Source organism: Portunus trituberculatus, chromosome 20 (assembly GCF_017591435.1).
Source record: "Portunus trituberculatus isolate SZX2019 chromosome 20, ASM1759143v1, whole genome shotgun sequence".
NCBI lineage: Eukaryota > Metazoa > Arthropoda > Malacostraca > Decapoda > Portunidae > Portunus > Portunus trituberculatus.
The window spans coordinates 8,690,001-8,703,021 of NC_059274.1; the positions used below are offsets into that span (position 1 = coordinate 8,690,001).

The 13,021-nt window shown below is 42.1% G+C and overlaps 2 protein-coding genes and 1 long non-coding RNA gene across 8 annotated transcripts in view; 1 reads left to right on the forward strand and 2 right to left on the reverse strand.

Moving 5' to 3' along the window:
• Positions 1-740, reverse strand: part of LOC123506565 (unconventional myosin-XV-like) — a 98,138-nt gene extending 97,398 nt beyond the window's left edge. For 2 of the 3 annotated variants that reach the window (XM_045258767.1, XM_045258766.1), the window contains exon 1: positions 544-740. The gene's annotated coding sequence lies outside the window, so the exon portion shown is untranslated. The remainder of the gene's footprint in view (positions 1-543) is intronic. The other variant, XM_045258768.1, reaches the window with a different exon arrangement.
• A 4,761-nt stretch (positions 741-5,501) lies between these two features.
• Positions 5,502-13,021, forward strand: part of LOC123506778 (cyclic nucleotide-gated cation channel beta-1-like) — a 32,755-nt gene continuing 25,235 nt past the window's right edge. For 3 of the 4 annotated variants that reach the window (XM_045259113.1, XM_045259115.1, XM_045259116.1), the window contains exons 1-10: positions 5,502-5,654; positions 6,265-6,468; positions 6,593-6,906; positions 7,320-7,456; positions 9,778-9,911; positions 10,221-10,409; positions 10,772-11,034; positions 11,326-11,412; positions 11,697-11,884; positions 12,337-12,478. In XM_045259113.1, coding sequence (XP_045115048.1) covers positions 6,297-6,468; positions 6,593-6,906; positions 7,320-7,456; positions 9,778-9,911; positions 10,221-10,409; positions 10,772-11,034; positions 11,326-11,412; positions 11,697-11,884; positions 12,337-12,478 — 1,626 coding nt within the window. In that variant the 5' untranslated portion in view covers positions 5,502-5,654; positions 6,265-6,296. Of the gene's footprint in view, positions 5,662-6,264; positions 6,469-6,592; positions 6,907-7,319; positions 7,457-9,777; positions 9,912-10,220; positions 10,410-10,771; positions 11,035-11,325; positions 11,413-11,696; positions 11,885-12,336; positions 12,479-13,021 lie in introns of all 4 variants that reach the window. The other variant, XM_045259114.1, reaches the window with a different exon arrangement.
• LOC123506779 lies at positions 6,533-11,777 on the reverse strand. Its single transcript, XR_006675521.1, has 3 exons — positions 11,309-11,777; positions 10,176-10,396; positions 6,533-6,724 (listed from the first exon to the last, which is right to left on the reverse strand). It is a non-coding gene; the product is annotated as an uncharacterized LOC123506779 (long non-coding RNA).

A 13,021-nucleotide genomic window follows, 5' to 3' on the forward strand; every position in this document is an offset into this window, starting at 1 on the left:
ATTGAAGTTTGAGGATAATGTCCATTGCAGTAGTAGTAGTAGTAGTAGTAGTAGTAGTAGTAGTAGTAGTAGTAGTAGTAGTAGTAGTAGTAGTAGTAGTAGTAGTAGTAGTAGTAGTAGTCATAATGAGAACAACTACAACAAGGAACAACAACAGCAGCAACAGCAGCAGCAAAAATTAAACGTGTTTGTGTGTGTGTGTGTGTGCGTCTAGATGGGTGGGTGGTGTGGGCGGAGGGAATAAGGTGTGTGCGGGTGGGAGGAGGAGGAGGAGGAGGAGGAGGAGGAGGAGGAGGAGGAGGAGGAGGAGGAGGAGAAAAATGATTCTTCTCTTGAGCAGCGTTAAATTCACCAGATTCCTTCACGTTCCTTCAAGACTTATCCTTCACATATCCTTTGATCCTAAGCTGACGTTAATAACTTCTACGAGACTGCCAACTGGTCATCTAAAACAGCTAGGAAGGTAAACACGTAAACACACACACACACACACACACACACACACACACACACACACACACACACACACACACACACACTTACCTTTTTCATGGATATTGACTCTTGAAATCCCCCAAAACGAGGGAAAATCCACTTAAGCACTAAACTAATCCACTAGTAATCCATCCACATCCACTCGGCTTATCCATATATCGGGAAGGGTATATCCTGGGTGTATCTATAGCACCGAGGAAGAGCAGCACATCCTTCCCCTCTGACTACTCACTACTCACTGTTCTTTAAACTCGCACCTGAGACATTCCTTCCAGGGACCCTCAGTTTCCAGCACGTCTATTCACACAGACACAAATAACTCGTATAACTGGTAAATTCCTTTGCTTCTTCTACATTTCACGTGCTGGAATTGTACTTATATTAGTTTTGCGTAATCTATGGTTCGATTATGCATTTCAGGAGTTTGTAGGTAGAGAAAATACCTGTTTGATAGGTTTTGCATCAATTAGTAACTATTCCGTGTCTCAGAACTCCATGATTGTCAGTTAGCTCTTGTTCTTATTTTTCTCTCCCTTATTTGCCAGACTTCCCGTCCATGCTGGCAAAGGGAAATTATTTCACTAACAACATAATGTATTTGCAAGTTAGCTGGCTGAAATGGGGACACGAAAAGGATTGAAATGGCAAAAAACACCAACATCTTGAAGGACCGGGCGGCAGGCTGAAGGAATCCTGTCTCCATAACCTTCGCCACTTTTCAATTAATTTCCACGTCATTACACGAATGCCCGGTGCCTCCTGATTGTTGCCTCAAGCTCACTGATCCATGCTAATTAGCCTTCAAAGACAATAGGGAAAAATTAGTGAAATAGCCTCAAAATACTTGACGTTCGTTAAAACTTCTTAATCCTTCGGCTATCGTCTGTAGGATCGCTCAGTCTAGCCTCGCGCGGGTCCCTTACTGGTCGGTCATACCTCTTCCTCCTCCTCCTCCTTCTCCTCCTCCTCCTCAAAGCGTCCAGAAAGAAAGTTGTGGCTAGCGTTGTGGAGGACTAACTATTTTTATTTTGGATGAGTTTACGTGGTTTCCGAAGGCTGAAACGATTTAGAGGCAAACATAACAAAGATACCGAGGTCTGATTTCACAGTCACATCCCATCGTGATCGTTACCAGTGACCGATGATTTCACTTTCTTTTTTTTTCGTGTTTTTTTTCTTTTCTTTTCTTTTTCTTTTTTACCCAAGAAATCGGAGTCTTTGGTAACGCTGGCTTGAGATATGAGACCAATGCATTATATATATATATATATATATATATATATATATATATATATATATATATATATATATATATATATATATTTTTTTTTTTTTTTTTTTTCAAGTAGTTCGGTACTACTTTGGTATGTGATCTACACACCAGTCAAATTCTAATTTTTTGGTATGCTCTGCATATGCTTCATTGATTCATTATAGCATTAATAGTATTCGTAATGCAAGTATTGCTTCTGCCTCTAAGCACATTTCACAGCCTTTTTGTTTCACAACTATTAATGTGTTTATCATTATTCTTATCACTATTAACTTTATTAACTCAATCATATATATATATATATATATATATATATATATATATATATATATATATATATATATATATATATATATATATATATATATATATATATATACACACACACACACACACACACACACACACACACACACACACACACACACACACACATATAGATATACATAGTCCCCCTTGCAAAAAATTCAAGTCATATGAAGGTGGAAATACAGAAACAGGTAAGGAGTTCCAGATTTTATCAAAGAAAGGGATAAATGATTGAGAATATTCGTTAACTCTTGCATTGAAGAGGTGGACAGATCTGGTAAGGACAATGGCGGACTTAGCATTAGGCAACACAAGGCGGTTGCCCCGGGCCCCGAGTTTCTGGGGGCCCCATGAAACTCCTCATACATTTATAGTTAAGAGGTTTTATTATTTGTAGACATCATTTATGTTTTTTTTTTATTAGAATCCATTTGCTAAAATGCTAGCAGAAAGATTATATCCTATTAAGTGTGTCTCGGGGCCCCCTGTGGATGTATAAAGAAAACAGGGCCCCCTTTCAGTCCCCATTATACTGGATTAGTCCATCCACGCTTGTGCAGAAAGAAAGGATTCAGAAATTAATTTAATTGTAATATTAAATCTGTGTTCATTTAAAGATGGTGTGATGAAAGGCTGAAAGACTTAAAGACAGTTCAGTTATTTTTTGTTATAGATATTTTGGTGCTACTTTATCGTGAGGTCTACCGCCATATGTGGCCTATCCAGGTGCAGCCTGAGGTCTACCGTGTGACCCGCGTCCTTCCGGGAACCTCCCCGCGTAACAGAGGAGAATTCAAGCCTGTGTTACGTTGCTCTCTAAAGGGGTGTCAACTACACGGTCTGTTCGTACAGGAAATTAATTTTTCCGTTATACGGACATGAACAGCAAATTGCACTGCAACCTGAGCCTGTGTGAAATATTAGAATTAATATTTCTCTTTGTATTAGATATATGTCCACAGTAACGACTCTCACAGGAAAATCTACCAGTACTGTAACTGACTGGTTCAACATGTGCCGAGAGGTGTGTACAGCCATAAATTTTCATCAATGACGAGGAAAGATGGTAGGAACAACAGATAACCCCATCCAAATTGAAGAGGCAAGATTTGCTGGTCGACAGAAGTACAACTGAGGAAGGATGCTGAATGGAGACAACGCTCCTCTCTCCGAGGACAGTGACGCAGAACAAGAAAACAAAAGAAACCATGGGCGTAGAATTGATGTGCCTTGGGTTTTTGGTCTTAAACAAGGCTCAGACTGTCGGTACTTTTGAGTGGAACGGCGTGACCGCAACACTCTAATCCCTATTATTGAAAGGGAGTGTGCATATGGTTCGGTGATTCATTCAGATGAGTGGCCTGCTTATAGAAACCTACGAGTAAATGCCATGGGGTACCAGCATTTTACAGTGAACCACCAGCAGCATTCTGTTGATCCAATGACAGGAGCACGCGATCGTGGTTAGACGCTACAACAGAGATTCTGAAGAGAATGCGAGGTGTTTGTCGTCAGTCTCATCTTGATAATTTTTGCTGGAAGGTGATGAGAAAAATTCCAATGATTTATTTGTGTCATTCTTAGAAGATGTACGAAGTGTGTATCGCTAGAATAAATGTATGGAAATATATGATAACATGTTTATTTTTTACCTTTCTTCCTTATCTATTTAAGTCATTCCTAAGATATGTACAAACTAAGTGTTTATCGCTAAAATGAATGTATGGAAATGTGCGGAATCCATGAGGGAGGGATGATGCAGCGGTAGACCTCACGTTATAGTGCTAACGGGAGGTAGATCTCACGCTATAGTGTGGTAAACCTCACGCTAAGGTAGCACCGATATTTTTGTGTTCCCCTGACAGAAAAGGGCAAATAGAAAAAAATAATAAATAAATAAATAAAAATATAAAAAACAAACATCGGCTATCGGCCAAATAGTTCCCTTAAACATCGATATTGCCCCAGAATTTCACAATCCCTAGAATAAAAGGTACGTGGAGGGGCGGACATGCCTACCTTTGCCTAGGGCTCCCAAATTCCTAAATCCGTCCCTGGCTAAGAATAAGAGAAAGAAAAATTTGTACAGTGAGGACATGGGAGGAGGGAAGACATGTAGTTAGCTATATCAGAAGAACAGTTAGCATAGAAATAGCGGTAAAAGATAGCAATACACAACACTGCGGCGACGAGGAGGCTGAAGACAGCTAGAGGGGATCGTTATGAGATGAAGAGATTTTTTAAACCTACCCTGTCTAGAAGAGATGAAGGTGTGTGTGTAATTCACTGTTTGATCTGCTGCAGTCCCTGACGAGACAGCCAGACGTTACCCTACGGAACGAGCTCAGAGCTCATTATTTCCGATCTTCGGATAGGTCTGAGACCAGGCACACACCACACACCGGGACAACAAGGTCACAACTCCTCGATTTACATCCCGTACCTACGCACTGCTAGGTGAACAGGGGCTACACGTGAAAGGAGACACACCCAAATATCTCCACCTGGCCGGGGAATCGAACCCCGGTCCTCTGGCTTGTGAAGCCAGTGCCCTAACCACTGAGCTACCGGGCCGTGTGTGTGTGTGTGTGTGTGTGTGTGTGTGTGTGATAACATTGTATCAGTGGTGGCAGTTTCCTTTTTCCTCTATACTTGCGATTTGTTGTTTGTTCCAGATAGGATGTAAGGTAGCAAGGAAAGAAGATACTCTAATTATTATTAATATTATTATTATTATTATTATTATTATTATTATTATTATTATTATCATTATTATTATTATCAATTACTATTTTTTTTTCCAAATAAATACGATGTGTTCATTACTATTTCCCAGCACCGTAATAGGTATATTGGTGTCTGGTGAGTTTAAAGTAAACTAAGATGGATAAATAAAGTAGTAAAAAAATAATAATAGATAAATAAAAAGAGAAGGGCAGCTTTATACTCAATACATTATAAACTGTGACGAACGCATACATCCAAATTTTAACACACGCTCACACACTAAAAACAAGGCAAGCTATAGCTACTCACTCAGCTCATCTTACACGTTTGAATATAAGTATGCTTCCTATCCTCTTATCTTGAGCCTCTTTTTATCCACTCGGACGCGACAAACATATCGGAATATTTCTAACGTGTTTTCATCGAGCGGTCTGGCATAGCTTCCATCCCCTCCCTCATTGCCATGACAACGCTGGGCCGCGTGTCTGCGAGATGCTACACGCAACAGGAATAAACAATCTTTTCACATTTCCAGTAACTTGTCCCTAACTTTATGTACCCTTCATCTTACGAACTACGGCTTGCTGGTATACATAAAGTGACAGATATTGTATTGAGTGTTGTAAAGCTGGTGTTTTGTAAATAAAGCTAGTGTTGGCAGTCTTGTAATGATCGAACAAGGAGGGAGACCGGAGGACTAGGAGAGAGGAGGATCCGAGGACGGGGCGAGCCACGAGAAAAGGTAGTGAAAGGCTGGTGGTGAAGGATGTAGTCGAGGATGATCTGAAGGAATTATAGATCTAGGGATGATACGCGTGAGGTGACTCTTGATCTGCTTCCATGTTGTAAGGTAAGAGGTAAGGCATGTGTCCTGGTATGCTGTGTTAATAAGATGCAAGAAAGTGATGTACTATAATGGATTGAGAGATTCATCATTCACATGTCATGTATTTGTTTCGTCAACATTACTGGAAGATGCAGACGACTGAGTGCGGGTTGGACGGCTTGACATATGGAATGAATACAAGACATCGTAGTCTGTAAGGAGAGGGCAGGTGCAGCGTATACTGGTAACTCTTAGTAGAAGTTTATCAATGTCAAGGTCCTGCATTAGCGAGTTCTTGGAAACCGTATATACGTAATATAAAAGTTATAGCTGTAGGTGGTGCAGATTCCAACAAAGGTGTGTGTGTTGGGCTGTGCTACACTTGTTACTGCGTCATGAACACACGTACGCGTACGTAATTGTGATGTGATATTGGTTAGGACTTGCCGCTTGATTATAAAAACGTGTTGGAATTGTACTGTATTCTTTTGGGAATACATTGTGAGGAAACAGCTGTGTGTCAGATACTAAAGTGTAGTGTACTATAGGCGTGATAGTATTCGTCATGAAGGTAATGACAGTGTCCTGCTGATGGTGCATGGTGACATTTGACATGATGGACTTACACTTGCAGTGAGCTACCTCGAGTACTACGAGTTGGGTGGGATGGCCTTCCCAATGCTGCAAGTGACATCCCTTGGGGGAGAGCGTGGCCTGGAGGAAGCAGAGGAGGGTCGCAGTGGGGCGGCTGGCTTGCCGCCTGTGACCGGGGACACGCCCGCTGTGCCTCGCGTTGTGTACTTGATCGGAGAGGCGGCCAAACGTTCACGTTCAGCCGGTCAGCCTTTACTCTTCACTACACTAAATAATGTGCATAGAGTTTATTAAAAGTGATTCTGATAAACGTTGTGGATCAAATTTTATTTGTATTCCAAGAATGTCGATAGATTTTCTCGTGATAGGAGTGCTTGGCTGTGGCCGCGTGGCTCCCTTCACGCAAGTGGCATCCTCGTCCCGTCCCAGTTCAGGCCAGCGTCCACGCCCACGCTCCAGCCCACGTCTAGGTCACCGCTATGCTCGTGTCACTCCGTATCCTGCCGAGGGACAAAGCAGACCTGAGGTCAGCCACGCGGGGCAGGTGACAGAGGGTGGCACGTCGCTGCTACCGAGGCTGAGACGCCACGACCTGACCGCTTGTTTGAGAGGGGAAGAGGACGCCCTCTCTTCGTCCGGCCCCCGCCCCTCATCGCCTCCCGTCATGTGCTCCCCGTGCGCGGTCTGTACAGATAATAGCGTGTGCATCCAATTTCACCTTATGTATTCAGATTTTTAGTGATTTTCAATATTTTTCATACCGTTATTTGGTTTTTAATATCAATCTTTGTTGCATGGAAAATATTGTGATGGCGCCATATGACCGCCATATTGGTCACCATAAACCTCAATCAATCAGTTACATGTACTCCACTATCAGGCAGGCAAGGATTGTAGTAGTGATCAATAATAACACTAGTGTAGAATCTTGTAATAGATACCATGTCTTAAATGTAGACCGTGGATGTTACCAGGTGACTGCCCCTTTTTATTATGTGGTGCTTCTTTTCTTAGCTGATAAGTACTGTCTTTGATCAAACACAATCCTTTGAGGAGTGTCCCCACTCCTGATTGATTGTCTCACCACCTGTGCAGGGGAAAGGACACCAGTGGTCAGGGAGGTACTCAGTGCCCACCATCAGCATAGGCCCTCACTCCTCCTCTTCCTCCTCCACGTCCTCCACCTCACACCATGCCAAGGGCTCCTCACATGATGAGGAATGCACTGACATGTAAGTACACAAAGGAAGATAGAGGTAGTCACAAGTTAAGTACCGTAATGGATGCAGGATAATGAAGAGACAAAATAAAATAGCCTACCTAACATGATATTAATAGAGCAAGATAAAGGAAGAACAAACAGCTGTAAGCCTTTTAACATTGATGAAGGAGCTACTCTATCTGAAGTAATTGATGCAGAGTTTTGAAAGCACAAGTAAAGTTGCTCTTTTTTCCATCAGCTCTTAGAGTTTCTGGTAACTTTGTTATATAATAATGATTAAGGCAATCTATAACTCCGCATTTCACTTCACGACTTTTTAACTGATGTCACCTGCAATCAACAAGATGCTTGCTTTGCTTATTCCGTGTTAGTTCGCTGCTGTCTCCACACAGCCCACAGTGCCTGCTGCTGCTTCTTTATATTTGCTGCTGTTTCTCCCGCTCATTGATCAGCTTGGCTTCTTTTCACCAACTTTCTCTAGGGAGTCAGCCTGGTAAGCTTTCACCCTCTTATTGCTATAGCAAGCTGTTAATGCTATGGTAAATACATATATGGTAAATACACATATGTTGGCCTTTGTGTCACCTGGCTTTCTTGGCTCTTTCTGATGAGTTATGTCAAAACGGGATAAGGACTAGGAAACACCATGGCGTCCTTCCTTGCCTGCCTCGGGAGGGAAATGATGTGAGAGGGACCGTCTGGAAGCTAATACCAAGTGAAAGAAGGCCTTCCAAGATGCTTGCAGTACTCATCCACTGGCTGCCTGCACTTCTCAGCAGTCTGTTGCTGCCAGCTGGCTCAAGCTACATAAACAATGCAGCTGTGTCTCCTTTGGGTGATGGCATTTTGGACCAGTTATCTACCCTGCTGAGTGTTCTAATTGACAAATTAGACAAGCCGACAGATCCCCCAGTATCATCGTGGGATGGTTTTAGTGGGTTCCCTGAATTCTTCCCTTCTGAGGATGAGGCAGCTGAAGCTTCTCAGTGTCTGCCTGAGCCTTGACGACTTGCTCTCCAATGCACAGTCAACCAGAGGACAGGAACTGGTGCTTGGTGTAACTCTAAGTTTCACTTCACTTGTCTTCCACAGGGCTTGACTTTAGTGCCTCCCATTTTTACTAAATTATTGAAACCTGTCCTTTTGCATCTTCGTAAATTTGAAATTTTCATGTCATGCTACTTGGATGATTGTATTTTTATTGCTGACTCTGTTGATACTTTAAGATCTTATGTATCTTACCTTTTGACTCCCTAGGGCCCACTGTCAGTCCACACAAATTTGTGCTACAGCCTGCCCAAGAAATTGAATTCCTTGGTGTGATATTAAAATTTGTTGACATGACTGCCACTTTCACACCTAGGAGAAAAGTACACACTAAGGTACAGGCCAGGTTTCCTACTGCTGAACAAAGACATAGTATATATCTTTGTTTGAGCTTTCCACTTTTATTGGTGTGGCTGTAGCTTCTGACTCTATACTGTGGAGTTGGCTTCACTCAAGTATAAGTACTACTTAGATATATTTCCTAACAGAGAACTTGCTCACCATCATGAGGATTATAGTTCATCTATTCTCTTGGACAGTCATGCTTGGGACTGGTGGGTTAATAATACTGCTTCATAAACAAAATTGTTATGATTCTGTTCCCACCAACTAGAATTGTTTTGTGATGCTTACCTGACTTGTTGGGGTGCAGTAGTGAGGGACAGCAGGACTGGTGGTCACTGGGCTCATAATGAACTGGATTATATTGTTTGAAATTAAAAGCCATCCTAATGGGTCTACAGTTCCTTTGTTAGGATAACAAGGGAACTCATATCTGCCTCCGTTCTGATGATGCCCTTGCAATTTCCTGTCTAGATCACTGTGGCAGTATTAAACTTAACCTTCATGCGATAGTAGAACCAATTTTTGAATGGGCTGTGTCAAGGGATACTACTTTGTCAACACAGCAAATACATGGTCTACATTATATAGAGGCAGACAAAGACTCCCAAGTGAAAAACTGGGCGTCACTGAGGTAGTAAATGGCCTGCCTACCCTCCCCTGTAGTTCTTATGTTGCTCAGTTATAGCAACAACTGGAATGTACTGGCTGCTTCCTCAAACCTTCTCTCCAAAGAACTGATGTGGAATTGGTGAAGCGAGCATCTTGTTTACTACCTCAGTGATGCTGTTAAATGTTCGTGAAATCATGATCAAACATCATACTTGGTACGTATTTGTTTTAATATAATTGTTTTTTTTTTTTTTTTTTTTGCATCAGTGGTATCAGTTTAGTGATGGGAAGGGTGATATAAGCAGCTAATATAAATGTTCTCATCAATAGCATCAATCTGGAAAACAACAAGTATGTGACGGAGAGAATCCACAACCTGGTGTCAGCCTTCAGCCAGCGAGCCAGCCGGGTCAAGGCACACATTACACAGCCACTGACACCTTCCACAGACCTTTCGGAAGGAGGTGAGGGAAGCTTCAACTTGTTACATGCCTTGTACTTAGAAAATACTTGAAACATTTGAAACACTTAAGTATTTTAAACATTTATTCGATTAGTCCAGTAACAAAAGAAGTTGAGCTGTCTTGCCTTGTACTGTTCTGAACACCTTCATGATGGTTTTTCAGACAAGAAATTGAGGAAATTTGTAAAACACACACTCCTGCAGACACAAAAGAATGAAAATAGAGAGCAATAGAGCTGTTAAGAAAGCTGTACTCAAACATTACCTAGTTTGATTTGATGACAGACTCCCATCCTTACATTCCTGGCAGCGGATGACGGCCAGAACAAGGCCGGGGAGACTCGTCAGCCCTTGGACTCCCTGGATGATGAAGGGTCTGCCACTAAGGGATCATCAGAACCTGTGCCGGTGGGTCTTGGGGGCCGGCAGGCATGGCTGTGTCGACACCTTCACCTCCTCTCTTCCATCCTGGCTTTCCCGCAAGCACTAGAACCTCAGAGTGAGTACATTAGACAGGTTTTAAATACTGTTTCACTCTTGCACTAGAGAGGTGGGCAGTGTAGTGATGAGAGATTGTGAATGCTGATAAACTTATGCTTTAGGAATGTGAGCAGAATAACAGCAAGAATGTTAATACTGATTTACTTATGCATGAGGGAGGTGGACAGAATATTCATTAGTGAGACATGGTATCCTATCATGAATTCTTGCAATTTTCCCTATCTTCTCATGTTCTTATGTTCTTAGTATATTCCGGAGATGAGATTGGGTAAGACAGTCCCTCTCCTTATGTGCTGTGTTCTGCCATGTCACCTCCTATATTTAAAGGTGAAGCATGAAAAGCAATATTTCTCCCCTTAGGCCGCCTGTACATCTGCTGGCTGCTGGTGGTGTCTATTTCCTATGTGTACAACGCCTGTGTCATCCCACTGCGCTCTGTCTTCACTCACTACCAGACAGAGGACAACTTGGCATGGTGGCTGACTGCTGACTGCCTGGCTGACCTTATCTATATTGGGGACATTGTGGTCTTCAAGTCTCGGGTCATGTACCTGGATAACGGTTTCTGGATCAGCTCTTCGTCTCTCATGCGGCGTCATTACCTCAAGACTGTCAAGTTTCGGGTGTGTTTGTTGTGTAGAGGTGATGAGTGGAAGATGGAGAAGGTGTAGTAAAAGAACACAGGCTAGATACGAAATTACTCAAAGAAATGAGTTTAGCCAGCATGGTAAAACAGGGAGGCTTCCTTGCTAGGGGGGTGAATAATATCTGGCTTCTAATTGACTTATTCTATCCCTAACTAACCTTTATTTCTTTTTCAATATGATCTGGTGTCATTGCTGCCGCTGGAACTGCTATACTTCAAGTTCTAATTGACTTATTCTATCCCTAACTAACCTTTATTTCTTTTTCAGTATGATCTGGTGTCATTGCTGCCGCTGGAACTGCTGTACTTCAAGTTTGGCCCCATTTCTGTCTTCAGGCTGCCCCGGCTATTCAAAGTGAGTCATCAGTATCAGTTTTAAGGTTATATCTCTGTACATGTGTGTTTTTGGAATTTATATGCTGCACTGCATTCATAGTCTGATTGCTGTGCCTTCTTGCTTGATGAAATGTTTAAGTTCAGAGTGTGAAATTTGAAAGGTGTTGACTGTAAGATAGATATCACATAGTAGAAAACATAAGGAGTGGGAGAGAAATTCATCAGATGTCCAACTTCATAAGGGAAAATAGGAATGTTTAAGAAAATGATGATGAGGAGGAAAATGTGCTTGGATATCCACAGATCCACACGTTTTGGGAGTTTTTCAACCGCCTGGACTCAGTGCTTTCATCACCACATGCCGTGAGAGTGATACGAACAGTGCTGTACATGCTCTTCCTCATCCACCTCAACACTTGCGCCTACTATGGCTTCTCCAAGTATGAGGGAATCGGCTCCAACCTGTGGGTGTTCCAGGGAGATGGCAATGCGTGAGTCAATGAACGGACACTGTTTGCTTCCATCCATCACAACTCAAGCTGCTCAGTGCCCTTCATGTCACTCTTGTTAGAAAGGCAGGGACTCTCTTTCCTTCACTCCATCACAACTCAAGTTCCTCAGTACCCTTCATGTCACTCTTGTTGGAAAGGGAATCTTGATGTAGGGATGTTTAACTCAATCTTAAACTGAGATCAACTTGTACTAAAACTCACATAAGTATAGCTTAGTCTTTAAATTTTCATCAGTAAAATCTTCCCTCTGTTTCATTATTATCTTATATTTGGATGCACTTGAGTGAAAGTTTTTCCTTAATATATACTAATCATCACAAGTACAACATGTTCTTTGTATCCTGTTCATCTTTTATACTCTGTCCCACAACACCAACACCAAACTGTATCTTGCATATACTATTAATTATCTTTCTTGTGTTGTGTCTTAGGTACATCCGCTGCTTCTATTTTGCCACCAAGACTGCCACCAGCATCGGCAAGAACCCTAAGCCGGAGAACAAGGAAGAGTATTTGTTCATGACGTGCTCTTGGCTTATGGGCGTGTTTGTTTTCGCTCTCCTCATTGGTCAGGTCAGTAGGAGATGGTGTGTGTATTTACCTAGTTGTACCTAGTTCTAGTTTTACAGGGCCTGGGCTTTATGCTCGTGTGGCCCTGTCTCCATATCTACACTTATCCAATTTTTCTTTAAAACTATGCAAACTCGTTGCTGACACCACTTCCTCACTCAAACTGTTCCAAGTCTCAACACATCTTTGCGGGAAACTATATTTTTTGACATCTCTCAGACATCTTCCCTTCCTCAGTTTCTTACTATGCGATCTTGTGCTTCTAATGTCATATTCTTCTCTCAGGATTAGTTTCTCATTATCCACTTGATCCATTCCGTTAATCAATTTATAAACTTGTATCAGATCCCCTCTCTCCCTTCTCTGTTCCAGGGGTGGTAGATCCATAGCTCTTAGTCTCTCCTCATATGTCATCCCTTTAAATTCTGGAACCATTCTTGTAGCCATTTTTTGTAGTCTCTCCAATTTCTTGTGTCCACACAACTCCTGCATATTCCAATCTGTGTCTTATTTTAGTACTTTGTGTGTGTGTGTGTGTGTGTGTGT